This window comes from Pygocentrus nattereri, chromosome 28, assembly GCF_015220715.1.
Source record: "Pygocentrus nattereri isolate fPygNat1 chromosome 28, fPygNat1.pri, whole genome shotgun sequence".
Taxonomy (NCBI): domain Eukaryota; kingdom Metazoa; phylum Chordata; class Actinopteri; order Characiformes; family Serrasalmidae; genus Pygocentrus; species Pygocentrus nattereri.
Window position 1 is genome coordinate 24,297,473 of NC_051238.1, and position 23,632 is coordinate 24,321,104.

At 40.6% G+C, this 23,632-nt stretch overlaps 1 protein-coding gene across 3 annotated transcripts in view; it reads left to right on the forward strand.

Moving 5' to 3' along the window:
- Positions 1 to 23,632, forward strand: part of grid2 (glutamate receptor, ionotropic, delta 2) — a 652,613-nt gene that overhangs the window by 374,548 nt on the left and 254,433 nt on the right. For all 3 annotated transcript variants that reach the window (XR_001858518.2, XM_017712845.2, XM_017712844.2), the window contains exon 4: positions 7,460 to 7,665. Coding sequence is in view for 2 of the 3 variants with exons in the window: in XM_017712845.2 (XP_017568334.1) it covers positions 7,460 to 7,665 (206 nt within the window). In the remaining variant the exon portion in view is untranslated. The remainder of the gene's footprint in view (positions 1 to 7,459; positions 7,666 to 23,632) is intronic.

The window sequence follows — 23,632 nt, forward strand, 5'->3', positions numbered from 1 at the left end:
TGATCACACAAAACAAAATAGATAGACAACTAAAGCAAATACAAATCTTATCAAGAATTAGACTTCCATGAGATCACATTTTTTCCACAAAGTAACCTTAAAGTCACTGATTTGTCCCTAAACTTAGTTCCCCTTTTAATAATTTATTATTATTTATTTAACAATTTCTTTGCTATTTATTTATTTTGAGGTAAAAACTATTTACATAAAGATGGGGAAGCTTACTCTTTAGTGAAAAGAGGAGAGAAGGACGGGAGGTCATGAGTTCTACAAAAAGTCTGGTCGCTGGGGTCTTATATATGCTAGCCATCTAGACCAGATCCGATAAAATTTGTCTGCTTGAATTCTTAGAGAATAGGTGAGTTTCTCCATAATAAAAATTTCATAAACGACATCGTACCACTCTTGAATTTGGGGAGGTTCAGAGGACAACCATTTTCGAGTGATTGCCTTTTTACTTGCGGCTAACAAGGCACTCAGTAGTTTTTTATCACTTTGACACATATCCAAAGAAAGATTTCCCAAATAGAGAAAAGTAAAGTCAAAAGGTATGTTTAGTGGGTCTGACATGAGTTTTTACAGTCCTGGTGGATCAGTACAGTGTGGAGCGCCATGGAAATGGCACCATCTGTTGACCTGTTGCACTGCTGTGGTCCAGTGTAGCAGGCAGACAGGACTTCAAATGAGAAAGAACTAGTCTAAAGCGCTTGGAGATGAAGGACTAGTCTTTTGAAGCACTTTGAGATGAAAAGTGCTTTGAAAGACTAGCTGGTTAGCTTGGTGCTACCAATGCGATTGCACAGAGGTTGAAAATGACATAATTCTGAGCTCCGGTTTCCCACCTCTGAGCCAGGTTACATGAGAGACCAGTACATGTACCTAAATCTTGTTGTTGTGTCTTGCTTGTCTTACATTTTTCTCTTTCTTCCACTGTATCTGACAAATAATGCTGTTTGGGCAGTGTTCTGTTACATGCCAGTCTAACACTGTGTGGATGACTGTATTACTGGCACGGGACTGTGTGCGCGGTTTCATGGCTCTGAGTCAGAAAGCATCTACCCTGCAGAAAAGCTATTCACCAAAAACATAGCAAAATTATATAAAAAAAAAAAACGAATTGCTTATATTAAGTAAATGCCAATGAGATAAGCAACTTCTACTTTTACTGTTTACTATTTCTTTAAATAAGCAATAATATCTAGTTTCATATTGCCCTAAATGTCGTATGTCTAACTAGCAAGAAGATGTAAATATAGCACTTCAAACATGATATAAGCAATAAGATGCAGGGACTCAATGAGAATATATTGGTGGTTGTGATTATGCAGCAAATAACATGCTAAGAAACGAGTACCAGAAGATTCCAACTCAACAAATACTCTTTAGACACATCAAAACCACCATGTCCTGGAGCACAAAACCATCGTAAAGCAGTTGGAGAACTTCTGTTGCCTCCAGTTAAGCAAGAGGTAATTGCTGGTAACCTGAGACTCAAAATGTTACACTTCACCCTCTAATTAAGCTGTCATGAGCTGTCAGCTTACAGCAGAAAACCGTGATGTGTATAAGACCAGTCCCTATATCTTGGTATTGAACTGGAAACGAAATAGTATTAAATCTGTTATATATTATCCATCCATCCATTTTCAGGCAGGATACACCCTGGACAGGTCGCCAGTCCATCGCAGTGTTATATATTATTAAATTATCCATCCATCCATCCATCCATCCATTTTCTAAGCCGCTTCTCCATCAGGGTAGCGGGGGGGTGCTGGAGCCTATCCCAGCAGCCTTCGGGCGGAAGGCAGGATACACCCTGGACAGGTCGCCAGTCCATCGCAGGGCAGACAGACACAGACAGTCACTCACACCTAGGGGCAATGTAGCATGTCCAATTGGCCTGACTGCATTATTTTTTCAATAATTAAAGTCGTTTTTGATGATCTCGCTGGCTTTTCTGTCATAATATGAGCATTTATACATAGTTTTCAGTTTGTTTTTATCTACTTTTGTGTAGTGTCTTTGCTGTGTATTTCTAAATCTTGGAATGAAGTCAATGTAAGAGGAGGCTACTTTTTAAAACAAGTGCTGAAGGGCCTGATTTAATATCATAACTTGCCACTATATTTATAATAAACCTTATGGGTGAATTTTTATACTTGTTTTATGCCGTCAATGACATAAAGTAAAAGTGGCGCTGATGAGGGTAATTGTTCTTAAAATACACAAAATAATTGCTGTGCAAGACAAGTAAACACGTTTTTGCAGTAGACTGTACATCCTGTATTCTCTTACCTTAAATGTACTGAACGCCACCATCTTCTTTGATGAAAATGATTTTTTAAGCATTGCTGATCTGCTGCTGTGCTTTAGAGGGTTGTTAGTTAGCTAGCGTTGTGTGGTCATACTGCACACTTTGTAAACGGACTTAAAGGCAGAACTAAGCTTATTCCCAAAGTGGACATAGCATCTATCTTGTAATATGCTCTGGTTTCCCGTTACTTAACTGGAGGCCACAGATGTTCTCTGACTGCTTTACGATGTTTTTGTCCTCCAGGACATGATGGTTTGATACGAGTTGAAATCTTCTGGTATTTGTTTCTTAGCTTGTTAATTGCTGTGTGTATTAATTCTTGTCATTTTTATGCATTCATTCGAGTCTGTGTTTGTGCTGTCTCTGTCTTGAGCTGTGTGTTCATCTAACTGAGAGGAAGGGAAGCAAGCAATTAACCGCTGTACAGATCTTCCCTCACGTACAAATAACTAACAGACATTTTTAAGTCTGTGGTAGCACAATGTTAAGTGTTAAGGTAAATATAGGTACTAATGCTAAAGCTGAAGTGATCATCTGTAGTACTGAAAAAAGATGTATACCACATTGCTCAATTATGTTGAGTTAGAGGAGCTTTTGTGATGATTTCATGTATGTAAATGGAATCTTTGGGATGAATCGACATATTGAAATTTAGTGTACTCTGTTGCCTTTAGTAGCTGGAGAGATTGGCTCACTCTGTTTGCGTATTAGGTGTGTCTTTCCCCTTGTTTTATTTACTATCTCTGTGTTTTCTATCCTCCTGGGCTAAATTGGGTGTAAGAGTGCAAAAAATCTAGTCCATATGTCTAATATTTCTCATTTTGAGATTTTTGCAGCATAGTTATACAATTGTATGCCTCACTTCTAGACATTCTTGCCTTGTTTTAATTCGTTTTAAGTAAAATTATCTGAGTATTTTGTACATAGTTTTGCTTACTCAAGCATTTTTCTTACAACAGGTAAATCTACCAGTATAGTGAGATCATTTGACTGTCTAAAATCTTATAAACCAAGAAAAAAATATCTAAATATGTTATATAATCATAAAATAAGGTTACAATCTCAAAAAAAGAAAAGAATTGGTATATTGAAGACCATTTCACCTGACAAGAGACCCTTCAGTGACCACTTAGTGAATCAAGTTCACTGAATTGTAAAGAGCTTACTTGGAAATGTGATGAGATTAAGTTTAGCAAGTTTAGTAAATCAAGTTTGAGCAAGAAATTTCATTTAAAAAAATAAATAAAAAGTAATGGTGTGGAAAGTTCAGATAAATTATGATTTTTTTTTTTTAACATATACTTTACATTAAAAGTGCTCCAAAAGTTTATGGCATTACATTTTTCTAGCTGCTTCAGTTAACATCTCGCCCAAATTCTCTGACGGGTCCATATCAGTATATGATATTCTCTGACAGAGCAATATCAGGTATGCTCACGTTTACTTCTTGGTTAAATCATGTTCTTTAGATATGAAAATAAATGTAAGTACATCTTTGAGAAATTAAAAGAAAGTGGACGTTGTTATTGTTGTTGATTGAAACTAATAACTAATCATTAACAATGATTTCCCCATCATACTAATATTAACTTGATAACATAAGAACGTGTATACACAGTAAAAAATCTTTGACCTCTGACTGGAAAAAAATGTAAGAAAATATCTCCTCAACTGGGAATTCTTACTCAATTGGGATGGTGTTCTCAACTCCGAGTTCAGCGCATGACATCATTGACGTGACTGCTCACATTGTCAACAGTAATAAAGTTAGTTTTCAACATATAGGCACATAAATAATTTAAAGCATAAAATTCAGGTCAAAAATGACACAATTCTGAGCTCTGGTTCTCCACCTCTGATCCAAGTTGACTGGAGCGTAATACTGAACTCAGCAGCAGCAGAGAGCAAGAGAGCCCAAGAGCTCTGCACTACACGGAATGAAACTTCACCAGGTGAAAAACTACTGATGACTTGTATGAAAGAAAAGCACATGTACCACCTTGTTCGTGTGTCTAACCCGGCTTGCGTTTTTATTTATTTATTTATTTATTTATTTTTCATCTGTATCTGAACGATAATGCTATTTGGAGCACTGCAGGCATGACTGCATTACCAGCACGGGATGGTATTCACTGTTTCATGGCCCTGAGTCAGAAAACACGGCAGAAAAGCTATTCACAAAAGCTAACATTGTATCAAAATCATATATTAACATGCTTTTACCTTTTGGTTAAATCAGGTTCTTTCAATATCAAAATAAATATTACAGCTTTGAGAAATGACGTTATTAAGGAAAGGAGTAGAGGCAGAAAATGCCTCGGCGTTGAAGCTTGATTGACTCGACAGCAACAGGCCTAGGCTATAAAGTCATCAGACATACAACATACAACACCTATGCTTTTCTCTGTGGTATGCGTGTTTATATTTATGTGCTACACTCTTTCATCTATCACTTTTTCAACCTAAGTGCTGCCTAAAACCGTCACTTAGGGCTGTGCTCAGGAAGTGCCTTTGAACGGTTTTCATCATTCTCCATGTCTGAAACACTCGCTCCCCACATCTCACCTTCCTCGCCTCCCAAACTCCTCCACAGCGGTCCCATCTTTCAGTCTGCTTTGATCCTGCACTGTGCTTGCTCGCCCCCCTCTCCATGCTGGAATTGGTTTGATGTAGGACAGAGCTGCCTGCGCAGAAGGATGAGCATGCAGCAAGCCCCGCTCTGACTGTAGGAGATTCATGTTTTATTTACCTCAGCTCTGAGACAGCACTCCAGCCCTGCCACTGCAATGACAAATGTACCACTCTCTCTCTCTCTCTCTCTCTCTCTCTCTCTCTCTCGCTCCTGTGTGCCGTTAGCACAAATGCTAATATTCTCTTATACACTACAGTCTTCATGCTGAAGCTCCTGCAGGAAGGGAAATGGTAGAGAATGCATTGATGTCAGTGTGCCTGCTGACTAGAGACAGTGGCGTAACTAGCAGCAGTGCAGATGGGAAAATCGCACTGGAGGCAGCAGAACGTGGAGGGGCTTGTGGCAACTGGGCCCCCTAACATCATTATATCACTACTTTACACCCATGACTCCTGGGTAGCCATGATAACTTGAAACATGACAACCGAGTAAACTGAATGGTTTGGCGACTAGTCTGATATACATCGTTTTCCTCCTACCTCAGTTGATCAGTCAAGACGTTTGGGTGTCCAGATTTTGCTCCTTTAGTTTGCCGCTGGAGCTACAAGGCTAACATTGCTAACAAACACTAAAAGTCAATAGTCACCCAAATCTTTATGAAAAAACACATCTCCAAAACTTCTCTTAAACTGCTCAAACAGCATCAAGCTCTTATGTTTGTGCAGACTTGTCAGTGTGGTTTAAGATACAATAAGCCTTACTGTGAACTATTCAAATTAGCAAAACGTCACCGTGTAGTTGAATGCACTGGGCAGGAACTTTAATCAACAAGGGTTAGGACAGAATATCACTTCCCCTTCATATGAGTGACAGATTACATATGTAATTTCTGTTGTTTCTATTAATAAATATTTATCTTCAGTTAAAAAATTTAAGAGTAAAAGATATTTCTGAGAAGAACTTCGGGGGCAGTCGTGGGCTGGAGGTTAGGGATCTGGCCCTGTGACCGGAAGGTTGCCGGTTCGATCCCCAGGGCCGACAGTCCATGACTGAGGTGTTCTTGAGCAAGACACCTAACTGCTCCCCGGGCGCCGTGGATTGGGCTGCCCACCGCTCCGGGCAAGTGTGTGTGTGTGTGTGTGTGTGTGTGTGTGTGTGTGTGTGTGTGTGTGTGTGTGTGTGTGTGTGTGTGTGTGTGTGTGTGTGTGTGTGTGTGTGTGTGTGTGTGTGTGTGTGTGGGGTGTTTCACTTCACAGATGGGTTAAATGCAGAGGTGGAATTTCCCTGTTTGTGGGATCAAAAAAGTATCACTTAACAACAGAACTTGGGTTGGTTAGTGTAGTGGGTAACACCTTTGCCTTCTACGCTGTAGACTGGGGTTCAATCCCTGACCAGGGCAAGCACCCTACACTATACCAATACCAAGACTCCTAACACCACCTTGGCCTACCTGTGTGAAATGATCAAATTGTAAGTCGCTCTGGATAAGAGCATCAGCCAAATGCTGTAAATGTAACTCGCATGAATGGGAGTCAGAATGTAGAACCTGTTGTCTGAAGTAGCGGACTGTAGCGTTAAGGTACATGACGAAGTTGTTTTTCGTAAGTCATTCTGTGTTTTTAACCACATCAACACGTCTGTGTGACCTCAGTGACAAGTTTGAATCTGTTGAAAGATGTTTTGGGGAAGTATTTACAGAAAAGATTTGGGTGAATTTTGACTTCTTTGGACTTCTAGCTTCACATCTCCTGTTCTAAACAAATTGTTTACACCAAACATGAGTTGGCTGATCAACTACTGGGTGGAAAATTCTGTTAATTAGATTTTTCACTAAGCCATTCTTTTAACAAGCAGATAGAACTATCCGTGCGCCACCCACTTCTGCAGCAAGTTGGACAAGCTTAACAGAATGTTGGCAAGAATCCCTTTCAACCTGACGAATTTAGCACATTCCAGTTAAAAAGCTACTCTACCAAGCTGGGATATGTTGATGTAGCTGATTCGAAACTGGAAATGACAATGAATTTCCCATCATGTTAACGTCCGCTTGATAACACAACAAGAAAACAATGTCTGTGATGAGAGTGTGACATTTCTCACATACACAATGCATACTAATAACACGCTCTTAATATAGGAACTTTGACAGATATGGTAAAAATTCCTCATTGGGTTGAATGGAGTTTTTGTCAACATTCTGAAAACCAGCTGGTGCTATTTGTGGGTGGGGTATGGGTATCAGATTGTTTATTTAGGGTGATAGTGAGGGTTCATTACTTTCTTTTCTGTTTTTATTGATTTTTATCCTAGATTTATACAAAGACACTGTGCATGTGTGCATTTTAAAATATTACTTCCATGCTATTTTTATTAGTCTCATAAATGTAGGACACAGTATTAGTATTTGTACAGAATACATATTCATGTTCTAACATGTCTTGTTTCCATAAAGCGCATGCTGAAAGATTCATACTGGGGATGAATGTAACTGGGATGATGTTGTCTCTGTGCAGACATCCGGGGCATCCAGGACTTTCTGGACAAGACATCCCAGCAGGGCATGGACGTGTCCCTGCAGAAGGTGGAGTCTAACATTAATATGATGATCACCGGAATGTTCCGCACCATGAGGGTGGAGGAGTTGCACCGATACAGAGACACGCTGCGCAGAGCTGTTCTTTTCATGAGCCCCGTCAGCGCCAAGGCCTTCATTACAGAGGTACAACGCACATCCTCATACATACACTACCATTCAAAAGCTTGGAATCACTGTTATCACTGATGGTAAAGCAACTCTGTTGCAGGTTTGTGTATGAAATTATTCTAAGATGATGCTACTACTGTTAAACATGATGTGATTAAATAATTTGTAGAGATGCAAGAATTGGTCTTATTTTATTTGGATAGTCCCTGTATGTCCCTATAGATTATCAACAGATGTTCAAACTGTTATCAAACTATTTGTTGAAACTCATTTGATTCTAACTAGTGGTGGGGTTAGGATTTGTACCAGGCTTAAGGCTAGGACCAGGGTGAGGGTTGGGTTTAGGATTCAGTTGAGGTTAAGGTTAAGATTAGGCAATTATGGTAAATATAGTCGACATTTAGTTGAATATAACTTACATGTAAATTAAGAATCTACAAAGCATCTAAAGTGGACTGTCCAAATAAAGTGTTACCTACACTACAAAAGTTTAGGCACACGTACTCTGTTATTTTTAGCCGAATATTACACATTTTAGTGAAATTACACACATGTAATTGTGCTGTGTGCATAAGAAATGAAAAAAAATTACGCACAGGCCTTTTGGGTAGGCAGGCAGGGGCTCAACGGGGGAAAAAAGCAACATCATGAACTTTATGAATATTCATTAAACTTCAATTTACTGTTTATTGAAGAAAGATGTGTAAACATGTTTCAAACAACACCAAATGTAGTGTTAAGGGTTTTTCCAAAGGCAGCCAAAAGCATTGACATTAATACCTACACAATTTAATATATATTAGATAATGATATTAATAATATTAGAGCTCTGCTGAGTCTATAGAGCTCAGTTTTTAAAATAATGAAAACTTAGTGAGCAAATTATTAACACCTTTCATGGCCGATGTTGCGTTTGGTTATTATTCAAAGTAACTATGTGTAATGTGGCACATGTATTGTGGTGATTTTCAGAGGTTTATTTGTGGAATTTCCAGATCTGTGGTGATGTGTGACAGGTTGAAATTACTGAGGAGAACCACAGGTGGTTAATACTGCACTAGAGGTGGTGCTGAAGATGTATGAATCTTGTAAAACCAGCCCACAACCTCTGTTCCCAGGGCAAGGCTGAACCTCATCTTGCTTAAACTGATCTTGAAGAATGACAAAGGCAATGTAAAATACCCACCAACAAAGAGGGCGATTGTCTGAGGGCCAAGGTGCAGAGGCTCAAGCCCCCCTGAGCACATGCTTGATCTTTAATTTTAGAGTTATAAAAAAGTAGTAGATATAAACTTCAGCTTTACTTTGGCAAACCCTGAGCAACTTCGTCAAGAGCCAATGGGCTGCTTTTCTAACTGGCTTCACATATGCTGAGACCTCGCTAGCTGCTGAAGATCTAGTGACACCCACAAGTAGTTTTTTTCAGATGTGTTGAGAAAATGTGTTTTCGCCGCGATAACACATTTTATACGATATCAGTCTACATAACCATAATAAGCTGTGCAAACGGAATTAACCATTTAAAAACCACATTTTAAGTGCAGTCATTAAAAATATTTCCAACAACCATGTTTAACATTTAACTGAATAAATTATCAACAATTACGTACAAACACACTTTCACACCTAAAGTCTGGACCAAGGTTCATGTTTTTGTTACGCTGTATATATTTGATATAAATTGTGCGCTAAAAATCTTTGCAAGACAAATCTTCATCCTTCATCTCCCTATGCTTCACATTGATTGGTTTGTAGAAGAGCGTCCATCTAATGTCAGCATGTTGTCGGCTCAGTGGGTAGCCTTTTCTCTTTGAATGGATAAAAATGAATGAATAGATTCATTTTGTTGCCTCTGTAATTTATATTCTGCTTCTGCACTCTCTTCACCTTCAGATGGTCTTGCTCTCCAGTCCTGTCATCCCCCCTCTCTCTCATCCTCTTAGAAAATAATATAGAAGTTTCGGCATTTTATGCTTTTCTTAACCATGGTTCAGTTCGATCTGGGCTGAGACCACCGCTCTTGGTCCTTTGGTCTGGACCATGGTCCGAGGCACCTTTCACATCTGCTATTTTGGTTCTATCCAAACTGAAAAGTCTGAAGGTCCAGACGAGAGAAGATAGGTTAGTGTAGTGTGGTTGGTTAGTGTAGTGGTTAACACCTTTGCCTTCTACACTGTAGACTCACTGTAGACTTCAATCCCTGACCAGGGCAGCACCCTACACTATACCAATAAGGGTCCTTGGGCAAGACTCCTAACACCACCTTCGCCTACCTGTGTAAAAATGATCAAATTGTAAGTCGCTCTGGATAAGAGCGTCAGCCAAATGCCGTACATGTAAATAGGTGCGAGAGCACCCTAAGTACCACACGCCACAAAGATGTTCTGTCACTTGATTTGGGCTAAACTTGTATGGCTTGTATTACAGCACTCCACTCCCTTGGATCTTCCTTCAGGGTTGCGAACTGTCTTAGCACTCCCATAATATAGAAGTACGGGTCCCCTATCGCAGTGTTTTCATTTTAATTTCATAGTTTTCAACGTTTTCAGTGTTTTCATAGATGTATACTCAATTGTCTGCCACATTATTGGATTCCATATTATTCCTTTCTTGCTGCTTTGTGAGCTTTGCTCGCAGAAGCTTATTGTTTGCTAAAACGAGCTAGCCAGTCATTTTAATTGAAACATGTCTTGCCCATGTTCTGATTGGCAATATATGTAAAGAAGCCATTTAATGGTTTTCCTTTCTGCGATAGCTCTCATCGGGAATTAAAGCATGAAGCATTGCTTAATCTCACATGCTATTCTCATTCTACTTTAATTAAAAATCTCCCGTGAAAAGCAATCAAAATCCAATTCTGCCGCCGTTCCGAATAGAAGGCGACTGTCAACGTTGGATGGGGCTCCCACGGGCTGCGGTAATGACTCTATGGCCTGAGGTCTCTCCATGATAAACGAAAGGTTGACTGGAGGAACCTCGCGCGTTAAGCGCTTCTTCATTCTGCTGGGGAAAAGGTTCAACCGAGGCTTTGTTGTTTTTCTTAATTGCCTTAGTGCGTAATTACAGCGGGAACGTTTTCATGACAATGTGTTTTGCGCAATCATGTCTTGGCAAAGCCCTTATGGCATGGAGCTCCTCATCCCTATACTGAGAGGTTTTATGGAGAGAGAGCATGTTGCTCTGTTTGTAAACACTGCTTTATGCGCTAAACGCTTGATGAATGGGAAAGTGACATTTGCGGCCTCGTTGTTGCCCCTTGACTGCGCGCAGTGGATATAGCAAGGGCTCCAGTGCCACAGCGGGAAGGGCTATTAAACATCTGTTAGCTCTGCAAGCTAGCACCCGTTTCATTCCTCAGTCTGCACATTCAGCGTCGCACCATTTCAGTCTGAGCGGGAATATTCACATAAAACCTGCTTCATATGCCTACTTTGGCTTATTTAAACCCTCTGTCTGTTGGGCGAGGAGGTTTTATAGGTAATGAGGGACACTCTCTTTAAAGCCCCTGACAGGAGCTGCTGGAACCTTTCCATTGCTGCCCAGGAATAGCCCTGAAGTTGCTGACATAAAGCTCAGTAAATGTATATAATGCATGTTTGTCTGTATTTTGCTGTTTGAGTTGAATCATTACTGCTCATTACTGTACTTCAAAAGCCTCTGTTGTTTCATTGTGCTTACACAAGGCTGCTTTGGCTGTTGCAGTGCTTCTAATTGGGGTTTAGGAGGTTTTTCAGGTCATTTCAAGTAGCATATACACCTTCACAAAGCTGCTTCTGCACGCAGCACTCAGTGACCAGTGTTGGCTAGTAATAGACTAAAGTATTAATCTAATCTATGGTAAGTAATCTGATTACTTGTAATGAGAGTAGGATGTCTTTGGAAATATGCATAATCAGACTGTAGTTTTTTTTTAAGGATTTCTTTGAGATTAGGTTGTACAGTAGGTAACGTAAGCTTATTTTTCAGTTACTGAGTGTGCCCATAAATAGAACTGTGTCATTAAGCCTGATAATTGTTAGGGGAGAGCATGTAATGTAGTTAAACAGGTTCAAATAAGAGAAGTATGCTTTTTCTCATGTTCTCATATTTCCATGGCAACATCATCTCCCTAGACTTAATTTCATAACTGCTTTTTTTTTTGTTTGCCATACACTTGTATGCCAAAGTTTGGATGCCCATGGTCAAATGAAATGTTTTATTGATTTTCTAAGTGAACATAAGTTAACGCATCTTCTACAGAGAGCACATGTATGCACATTTTATCCCGCAGTTACTGTTTATTTGCTCGATGAGACACAAACGTGGCAAGTGCAAAATCATGGTACACTTTATATTTTGTGTGTGAACAGAGAGGGTCGCACGGCGGTGCTGTGGGTAGCGCAGGCTGGGTTTGATGCCTCCTTTTTGTGTGGAGTTTGCATGTTTACATTTACATTTACAGCGTTTAGCAGACGCTCTTTTCCAGAGCGACTTACAAGAAGAGCTTTGTCTGTCTAGAGAAAGTATCTTTGCTAGTTACCTACAGCTTAGAGAAAAGACAGTCCTGAGCTCAAATACTGCTAGAAATAAAAAGTCACTGCAGACACAGAGAGAAAAAGAAAGAGTTGAACGCAGAACTCTGAGCCATTCAATGCAATACAATAACAATAAGATACAATACAATAAATAAAATTAGTGCAGCTTATAGATCAATGCTCATTTAAGTGCTGTGTAAAGAGATGAGTCTTCAGTCTGTGTTTGAAGACAGCAAGAGACTCTGCTGTTCGGACAGGAGTGGGAGTTCATTCCACCACCTGGGTGCCAGTACAGAGAACTGCATGTGGAGAAATGTTCTCCCTGTGTCTGTGAGGGTTTCCTCTGGGTGCTCCAGTTTCCTCCCACAGTCCAAAGACATGCAGGTCAACTGGACTTGCTAAATTGCCCCAATGCGTGAATGTGTGTGTGGTTGTATATGTCTCTGTGTCTGCCCTGGGATGGACGGGCAACTCGCAATTCATTTAGCTAATTTCAGGCATATATTGTGTTATAACAAGCAAAAATATTTGCCAATTTAGTGAGATAATTTGATTTGCAAATGACGTAAAACAAAACATAAGTGTAATAAATAAATGTCTAGAAATAAATTAAATCATCTTATAATAAGGTTATAGCAATCCCAGAATAAGTTATTTTAGATGCATCGACCAGATTTAATATGTAATATAATTTCACTTCATACCTTTTTCCCAGTGTGATTTTTGCTGCTGTGCTTTATGATAATGTACCACATTTGACACTTCTCTCTATGTATCCATTTACATTTTGATGAATATGTTTTTATTTTAGCTTGTCTGCTTCAAACAACATGAAATTGTGTGTAAGTAATTGTGTTTTGCATGAATTTAGCAGACTTTCTGAATGACTGTTACACCCAGCCCCTCAGTCTCTTTCAGTTCACCCAGCCTGTGAGGTTATGTTGTAATGTTTGCACTACCGCAGCTTTCGGCTGAATTGTTAATAGACAGTAGCTTATGTTGTCAGTTGTAGCAGAGATGTGCGGGTTACTGATATGAAAAAAATAAATACTTTTGCTCAAATACTTCCACAATTTTTAAGCGACAACAAAAAATGTGTTCGGTGTGCTGCGCTCTCCCCCCTGCTGAGGGGTCTAAAAGTAATCCAGCAGTAATTAGACTTGTAAAATGGTAATTAAACTTGAGTCCACTTTTTAAGTAATCTAAAAGATTACGTTACTGAATACATGTACTTACAAATCAGTTCCAGATCTCTTTTCTGAAGTAATCTATTCAACATTGGAGATGAGCGTGACATACTCAGGTGGACTTTTTATATTTAGGTCATTTTCTTTCAGGACAATTTTTAAAGGAAATGTGGTCATGCATTTGCTATATACCTACCAGAGATATTGAGCACCTGTAAAATAATACGCTGTTGCTCAAAAACATCTTATGCACAGACTATGACGAATTATGTTTTTGCTTATTTTTCTTCAGTCGTAGTCTTCATCCTCCTTTGTGAAGCCCTGAATCAGTAGGACGTCTTGCCAAGAGCACTACATTATCAAATTTCCTGGAAGCAGCCCAGGGGCTGATAGAGAGGGGTTGCTCTTGTGTGTAATAGCCCATCAGTGTAGGGTGTTAGAGGAGCTTTCATGAAGTAATATGGTCAGATGCTGTTTGAAGTGCCGTAGGCACCAGGACCCAGACTAGGCGAGGCTGGTGTGTGCATGGGTTAATTGCCCATGATGCCCCTTTGTAGAAACCATAGATTGGTAACCTGGTGACAAAGGTCTACCTTTGTTAAAAAGTGTAAAATGAATTGGAGATTAAAACAAACATTAAAGTAAACACACTGTTTTGTATCATCTTTACATTTGTTTTCATGAAGTGCAGGTACGTGATCAAGAGTTCGTTTGTAAGAATTAATGTGCAATTCAATGCTTTACATTTCACATTGGATCAAAGAATAATTTGTATATATATCTAGAGAAGTGTGTGAGAATCGTGATCATAGTTCTGTAAACCAACACTGAGACCTGTTTGGACTATAAGAAAGCCCAAACAGTTCTGCTTTTGTTTAATTTGTTTACTGTTTACTCTACTAAAGGATATTAATTGCTTATCAGGCCCACCATCAGGGGGTAGTGTAGTGGGGCAATGACCAATCATCATGCCCCCTCAACCCACTACCTTTTAAATATGCTTCTAGTGCCAGTGAAAACATGACACTAAGCTGTGCACACTGTGCAAGCTGCTTCTACTTGTCACATGCATTCAATATACATGAAATCGAATACATCTACATCAAAGATTTCTAGACCTTTGAGGATTTGCTGTTATTCTGTTTGTGGTGTGTGGATATGTGTAGCCCCACTTATGGTTTTCAGGCACTTATGATTTAGTTCTGTTGCCATTCCTCTTGTTTATATGTGCTTGCTGGGTTTACTCTTTGTTAGAATGGCTGATGAAATGCCACACTTAAGTTTTATGTGTTTTATTACTGTTCATTGGACATTATATATCAGCAAAAGAACTCCAAACTAACATTTCTGTTTGCAGGAAACTTTTTTACGGACCTAGAAAGTCAGTGATTAGACGGCTATAAGACTAGGGCTTGACGCTGCTCCTCTGGCACAAGCCAGCTCATCCCTGCTACACGTTGTTGATCGCGTCCACACTGGACATGGGAACTGAATTTTGTGCATATTTACATTTAAATATAGACAATTCAATAGATAATAGAGAATTGTACATTGGGCATATGAAGCAAGTGTTAGTCTGTCTGTTACATCCTCTATTCCAAGTCGGGAGGCAACATGTACAGGGGAAACACTGTTGTGCTTTATTAAAGTATTTTGGGGACAGAATGTATAGTTTTGCACAGGGTGTCTGATTGGCATGCAGCAGCCCTGAGGCCAGACTTAAAGAAGGTCAGCAGCACAGTGGGCAGATGCCTTGCTGGTGGGGGGTCATCGGTGAAGCAAGAGGTGAGAAGCTGGCTGAGGAACTGGCTCTTGAAACTGTCACTCACAGCTCTGTGAGATGTGTGTGTGTGGTGGAGCAGCAGGGACAGATGTCCATCACGCCTCCGTTGTCAAACTTGACAGACGTGAGGAAGTCAAGAGGAGAGAAATGATGCTGTGTTTAGCTGCTAGGTGTCTAGAGGGGCAAAAGATTGGAGTCTGGGTGTTGGTGTAGTACTGCTGCTCTGGGCCAGTAATCGTTTTCGTATGGATCTGGCATGTAGTGTTTTGCAAAGCTGGTACATCACCCACCAGGTCTCATGGAAATCCAACACTTTGTGAATTTTGAAGTGTTGCTTGCACTTGACAGTTTGACCTAAATAGTTGGATCTGTTCTAGTACTGGAACAGTCTGCTCTCAGCTAATCTCAGCAAAGTTTTTTCTTTTCTTTTGGGTGAGGAGTGGCAACTGTATAGGTGACTACGTATAGTCCATCAGGCCATGGCTGAGGCTTAATGATTTGGAGGTACTTTATGCTTTTGCAATAAACAGTGTGATATCTATTAACATACATTCTTACCAAATTAACACTCTGGTTATGAAAGGGTGTGTTTATTGTGGACAGTTAAGGCATTATATGTTATTTATATGTTTTTTGATATAAATAAGTAGACTACATCACATTATTGCCATATCTGTTACATTAGGCTGTGTACAGGAATTCAATGAAATGTAAAGCCTTGTTTGTATAAAACCTACTGATGTTTTTGTAGAGTGTGTCTTTAATTAATAGGTTTGTTGGTTCAAAAAGCCATAAAAAGAACGGTGGTTGGTCAAAAAAATTTACATCCCTACTTAAAATGTAAACCTGGTCCAAGACCCCCTGCCTTCTTTTCTAGTTCTCAGCCAAGATCACCACATGTGTGCAAATCCTCCTTTACAGGAAAACTGTTGTTTTTTGTTTTTCTTGCTGCACAGCTGTAAGGGCACAGTATCTGCCATCTCAGGCCACAGCTTGTGCGTGATTCAGCTCTCACACCACTTGACACTGTGCCTGGTCACTTCAGCTCAAGGTAACTGGGCTGAATGATGGCCCTGTTGGCACAAACAGAGACACCACAGACAGAGAAAGTCGTGTCCAGACAGATCTTGTTTACCACCGTTCAAGATTTTGCACTAAGAACCTGATGACTGTGGGCACACTGGGCAAATGTTATCGGCTGTGACCTGATAGAGGAGCGAAAACTAGATGGGAAATTGTACCACGTGTGAGACCTGTTCTAATCCAAAAAGCTCTAAGAAAAAGAGGTAAAGACAACCTATTGGAGCTACGACTGGACATAATAACTTGGAGAAGGGGGTTCTGGTCAAAGGTCTAAGGTCATGAATAGATCATTTGATGACTTTCACCTTTTGTTCAGTAAACAGGGACTTACTACTATAAAACATATATATATATATATATATATATATATATAACATATATACATATAAACTATAAAACACTGAGATGTAACCTGCTAGTTATTTTTTTATACATACAATTTAAACCTAGATTTTAGCTAGCTACCTTTACATCTTACACCTGAATATATGTACATATCTCGCAGTTGTCAGAACAAAACCTCGTATCTCCATTTTTGATGTTTTTCAGTTTTTGACATATTTTAAAAACGCCTGTTGCCCTCTCATTTCATGATGGATGGACCAACAGAAGTGGCCCAAAATAACTGAAAAAAATTCTGGTTCCATTGGCTTTCATTAAAAACAAAGTCGGTTACCATTTTGGAGGTTTCGTTCTGACAACAAAATACACTGCTCAAAAAAAATAAAGGGAACACTCAAATAACACATCCTAGATCTGAATGATTGAAATATTCTCATTGAATACTTTGTTCTGTACAAAGTTGAATGTGCTGACAACAAAATCACACAAAAATCATCAATGGAAATCAAATTTATTAACCAGTGGAGGCCTGGATTTGGAGTCACACACACAATTAAAGTGGAAAAACACACGACAGGCTGATCCAACTTTGATGTAATGTCCTTAAAACAAGTCAAAATGAGGCTCAGTGTTGTGTCCGGCCTCCACGAGCCTGTATGACCTACCTCCCACGCCTGGGCAGCTCCTGATGAGGTGGCGGATGGTCTCCTGAGGGATCTCCTCCCAGACCTGGACTAAAGCATCCGCCAACTCCTGGACAGTCTGTGGTGCAACGTGGCGTTGGTGGATGGAGCGAGACATGATGTCCCAGATGTGCTCAATCGGATTCAGGTCTGGGGAACGGGCGGGCCGTTCCATAGCTTCAATGCCTTCATCTTGCAGGAACTGCTGGCACACTCCAGCCACATGAGGTCTAGCATTGTCCTGCATTAGGAGGAACCCAGGGCCAACCGCACCAGCATATGGTCTCACAAGGGGTCTGAGGATCTCATCTCGGTACCTAATGGCAGTCAGGCTACCTCTGGCGAGCACAAAGAAATGCCACCCCACACCATTACTGACCCACTGCCAAACCGGTCATGCTGAAGGATGTTGCAGGCAGCAGATCGCTCTCCACGGCGTCTACAGACTCTGTCACGTCTGTCACATGTGCTCAGTGTGAACCTGCTTTTATCTGTGAAGATCACAGGGCGCCAGTGGCCAATTTGCCAATCCTGCTGTTCTCTGGCAAATGCCAAGCATCCTGCACAGTGTTGGGCTGTGAGCACAGCCCCCATCTGTGGACGTGGGGACCTCATACCATCCTCATGGAGTCGGTTTCTAACTGTTTGTGCAGACACATGCACATTTGTGGCCTGCTGGAGGTCATTCTGCAGGGCTCTGGCAGTGCTCCTCCTGTTCCTCCTTGCACAAAGGTGGAGGTAGCGGTCCTGCTGCTGGGTTGTTGCCGTCCTATGGCCTCCTCCACGTCTCCTGGTGTACTGGCCTGTCTCCTGGTAGCGCCTCCAGCCTCTGGACACTACGCTGACAGACACAGCAAACCTCCTTGCCACAGCTCGCATTGATGAGCCATCCTGGATGAGCTGCACTACCTGAGCCACTTGTGTGGGTTGTAGGGTCCGTCTCCTGCTACCACGAGTGTGAAAGCACCACCAACATTCAAAAGTGACCAAAACATCAGCCAGAAAGCAGAAAGGTACTGAGAAGTGGTCTGTGGTCCCACCTGCAGAACCGCTCCTTTATTGAGTGTGTCTTGTTAATCGCCAATAATTTCCACCTGTTGTCTGTTCCATTTGCACAACAGCTGTGAAATCGATTGTCAGTGTTGCTTCCTAAGTGGACAGTTTGATTTCACAGACGTTTGATTTACTTGGAGTTATATTGCGTTGTTTAAGTGTTCCCTTTATTGTTTTGAGCAGTGTATATATATATATATCCATCATCTTGAAGAACCATTTCACCACGCAGAGAAATATTTAAGCATGTAACAGGTCTATAAAGAACTCATTACCTTTACTAAAGAACCCTTGAAGAATCATCATTTTCAAGGGTGTAGAGAGCTTGTTCCAGGAATGCTAACTCAAGGTGACAGTAAGGAAGTCAACCCCATGCTGTCCTGCTCCTCTGACTGACGTGGAAAAAAACTTTTTTTGCTGCTCAACTAAATTTCCTTCAGCTCAGCAGGAAGCAGCTCAGCCTTTCTGAAATGCATTATTCAAAATGGAGGATGGGAGATGATGACCTCTCAGCTTCATTGTGAGCATTGTACCTCCAGCTCAGAGCCTTTAGTGGCTGTGCCAGGGTGACGAATAGAAGAAACCCACTCTGGACAAAGAGCTTTTGTTTGAGATGAGGACGAGCACTCATTTCTTTTATTGTAGAGGGCAAAAATGTTAAAAGTTCCTAAAATTAGAAAACGTTTTGCTTAAACCATTAGCTAACCACTTTTTTAACCTCCTGTGGAAGTTGCAGTTAAACTACAGCATCAGGCTGTTTGGAATTCAAGTCTGACTTCAAGTTAGGAACCGTATTACCAATGAGTGATGCAAACTTCACAGTTCACTTTGAAATGGAAGTCTTGCCTTTTATTAAGTAATCAGCAAGATACTCCACAACTTGTAGCAGCTTTGTGCTTGCAGTCTGCTGGAAAAAAAATGTTGCTTTGAATTTCATTGGTTTAGATGTGTACATCCGTTCCATAAGAATAAAATAAATACACTGTCAGTACGGTTTAAATCAAAATGTATGAAAAAGGTGATTACATCGTTTTATAATGAAAGTCATTCACATTCAGTGTACATCTTATATTGATCTTTGAGTTTGCACTTGTATTTTTCTAATTATCACGAAATTAAAACATGGCAGAAATGGATATTTTTCTCTCCACAAATGAAGGCTATACGCACAACACTAACATTTCATCAAATTCAAGTCATAGTAAAATTTCTCTTTTACTTACAAACAAATGTAATATTGGTTGAACGTTTAAAACCTGCACTTTCGACAGAATTTCTTGGATTTTTGCATTGACCCCTTTATTCACACTTCCATATTTGACGCGGTAGAAGTCATCATAATGGGGTAAACAAAGCAGTGGCAGTGTTTTATGAATGAGGCATCATGCAAATAAAACAAAAAAAAACATTTAAACATGCAAATGGGTCTCTTAGTGTTCATGTGTCTATAGAGAATGTGTCTTTAGTAAAGAATACTTGAAAAAACATCTTTTTAAAAAGTCTAGTCTACAACTCTCTACATCTTTAACCTCATCAGTAGACCAGCTTTCCATTTCTGAGATGTTTCCACCCTCAGTTACCTGAAGCACTTCAGCTGTGTACTGCATGTTGGGCAGTATTTGTCTGAATACGCTGTCACTGCAAACTAAAATATACATCATAAACACTAAGATTTAGAAACATCCTGCTATTGAGCTTGTTCTTTCACAGTACAACGGTATAACAAAGACACAACATTATGACAGCGCTAAATTAGATAGAGTTAAAATGAGCTCTTGTTCTGCCTCTTTGCCTGCAGTGCTGCCATGTCTTACTGCTGATTTTTCACCAATGCAATGGGAGGGACTAAGCTGCTGTTTGACTGGCTGTTAATTCTGGTGGACAACAGGGTCACAATTGGAGTTATGTATGAAATAAAGAAGCAAACACACAATGTCCATTGCATGAACGCAGGGTCTGAAAGGGTTAGGAGCTGTGAGCCAGTGAACTGTGTGGACTGCTGCAGGACTCAATGTGGAGATACTGTTGATCAGTTGTGACCTTTCCACAGTAAATGGTTGGGTTAGTGTAGTGGGTAACACCTCTGCCTTCTATACTGTAGACTGGGGTTCAATCCCAACCTGGGTAAGCACCCTACACTATACCAATAAGAGTCCTTGGGCAAGACTCCTAGACTCTAGAGCAGTGGAGACGTGTTCTCTGGAGTGACGCTTCCCCATCAGGCAATTCGATGGATGAGTCTGGGTTTGGCGGTTGCCAGGAGAACGGTACTTGTCTAACTGCATTGTGCTAAGTATAAAGTTTCAGTGGGGGGATTAAACACACTCCTAAGCCTTGTGTAAAGCCTTCCCAGAAGAGTTGAAGTTGTTGTAGCCGCAAAGGGTGAGCCGACATCATATTAAACCCTATGGATTAAGAATGGGATGTCACTCAAGTTCATGTGTGTGTGAAGGCAGACCAACACTTTTGCCAATATAGTGTATTTAGTTCACTACTGTCCCAATTAATATCTTAGGTTTAAATAAATAATTTCATTATCCTTATAAATATGTGAGGCGTGAATACTTAATTGTTTTTAAATCGTTTTGTGGGACTGCAGTTTGAACTAATTCAGTAGAATAATCCATATTCCATGTCTCAGAAGGGTTAAGCATAACACAGTAGATATTCACATTCCTAGCAGAGCGCCAAATATTTCCTGTTATTCTGTTGAAAGTTTTGCAGTCTAAGAGCAATCTCGTCTCTTAGAAACTGCTGTTTCTGCCTGAGCTGTAATTTGCACCACTGTATAGAATGAGCTCACAGTACCAGCTATGAGAGCAGAGGGACTGTGTGGATTGTGGAGGATAAGCAGCTGCGTCTGTGCGGGTCTCAACAGCAGCAGGTCGAGCCGGATAGAGCACAGATGAGTCTCCAGAGGCCGGTGGGCCGGTGGGTTGGTTGATGTGTCAGCCATTTGTCCTGTCACACGCACCGCCATTCAGCTGGCGAGATGGGTTATTTACAACTCCGGCACTGCCATCACTCGCCACTTCCTCCAAGCCAGTCCCCAGTATTACATGGCCAATTACACCCTGCCAGCCATTCGCTCATCTCAATCAAATTATCCTTACATTGTGTTTAATTTCAATCCTGGAGAGCACGGCCGTTTTACATGGATCCGTGGCGGCGATACATCACCCTCGGAATCTCGTCAGACGGGCAGGCAGGCTGACATAAAGCAGTGTGCGGAAAATGGATAATACGTCCAACGTTGGCTTTCTAGATTAAAGTGGAACAGGAGATGAAGAATGAAATTACCATCCTGCTCTTTTTTCCCTTTTCTCATTTCATTTATTTATTTATTTATTTACAATTTTTTGACTTCCCCTCTAATTCATGTACTTCACTTAAATGGGAAGTCTGCGAGAAAGATGGATTGCATGTGAAATTGGAATTGTCTGCAGTCGGCAGGCGAGAAAGTGAAGTGCTCTCCGCATTGCAAATGCATTAATTTCTAGTTTACTCCAATCTCAGCGATGCAAGTCTTGTCTCCTAAAATAGCTCGGCGGTGAACGAGTCCTGCGCATTGATTATGACTGGGACAGCGTGCCGAGTCTTGAGGGCACTTATGTCAGGGTCTTATGGAGAGTTAGTACATGTGTGAATCATAACAGGTACTCACAAATCAAAGGCTATTCAAATTGGGTGGAAACGTCCTTGCACTCAGAGTCAGGCTACTCTACATGCAGCATGATAAGACGTTGCTGTTGGAGCTGAATGTACTGTACACTGAAAAACCTATTTGTCTTTTCAGGCAGTGGAGTAAATATTCTATACCTTTGAGAAGTTTTTCCTAGAACTTTATGTCCAAACCAGCAACCATTTAGCAAACTTTGTTTTGGGATGTTTTAAAAAAAAATGTATAGAATTTACCTGGGATCAGTAGTCAGTCAGCTGGTGATATGTTTGGTATCTAAAGTTTTCTTCTTTAGTTTAGAGTCCTCTCAAAACACATGGAGCTCTTCATTAAAGTTTTACAGATTTGTCTGTGCTTTAAGGCAGGGATTCTCAACTTTTCTGCCTCAATGTCCACCTGTCTATCACTAGAAAGCATCACAGGAAAGTCCCACAGGAAAACCCACACACACACTTTCTAAGCTGCTTCTCCCTCAGGGTCGCAGACGGGTGCTGGAGCCTACTACATGTCTTTGGACTTTGGAAAGGACCCTGGTCGCCCGGCTGGGGAATCGAACCCAGGCCCTTTTTGCTGTGAGGCAACAGCACTACCCGCTGCGCCTACAGGAAAACCAAAAACAAACAATTTTTGGATGCCACACTATGCAGCATCTATCACTGAACATAAAATATCAACAGATTAGGCTAACCTAAGCTTGTTATTTACAAGAAATCAGCCAGAATGGTGTCAAGTTAAGTGTTATATCCCTGTAACTGATTTTGAACACTAGTCACTTATAATCAATGGCCCACTATGACTCCACCTCAGTTGGCCCAAGAACCACCAGAGGCTGCTTCGTGGCCCACTTGTGGTCCAGTCTAGTGGTTGAGAAACCCTGGTTTAGGCCACAGTATGACTTACTTGGAGCAAAACTTTGCAGTATAGCCAAAAACCGCTGGACGGGCCCTTTTGGCAACAGATGATGTGCTGAAATTTAAGATATTTCTAAATGTTTTTCTGTACTTTATGTAGAAATGGAAATAAATAAACATGTTAAAATGTCATTATATTTGCTTCACATAATTATTTTAAATCAACACAAATTAAGCTTATCTCATTGCCAAGCTTATTTCATTATTTGGAACCTTTTCATTTTTAAGGGTTTCTACATAGCTTTCACCATACACACACACACACACACACACACACACACACACACAGACACCTACATCAGCAGTTTACAGTGCCTGGAAAATTTGGAAGTCACATTGAATTTACTTTGGGTTTTTGTGCCATTCGTTCTGGGGGCATTTTGCATGTGCTAGTGTTATTTATTTATTCATTCATTATTAATGCTGGAGCTCTCCCGAAGAGGAGGCTGGTTGAATGGTGACACAGCCGTGGCATGTGCTGATAAGCCTACAGTGGGTGGATTACGCTTCTAATCCTCTCTCACCCCGCCGCTATACTCATGTACAGAGAAAGAAGGGGTCAAACACCAAGTCTTACCTTATAGTACAGTCAGCAGCTCCTAAGCTGACTCACCAGCTCCACCAATCTGGACATAGTCTCAGCCTCAGATGCTCCACCGATAGAAGGAGGTGAGATCAGGTTTTTTTTTTGTTTGGCTGTTCACAGTATCTTTTTCCTGCATCTGCTAAAGAACAGTGCCTCACATG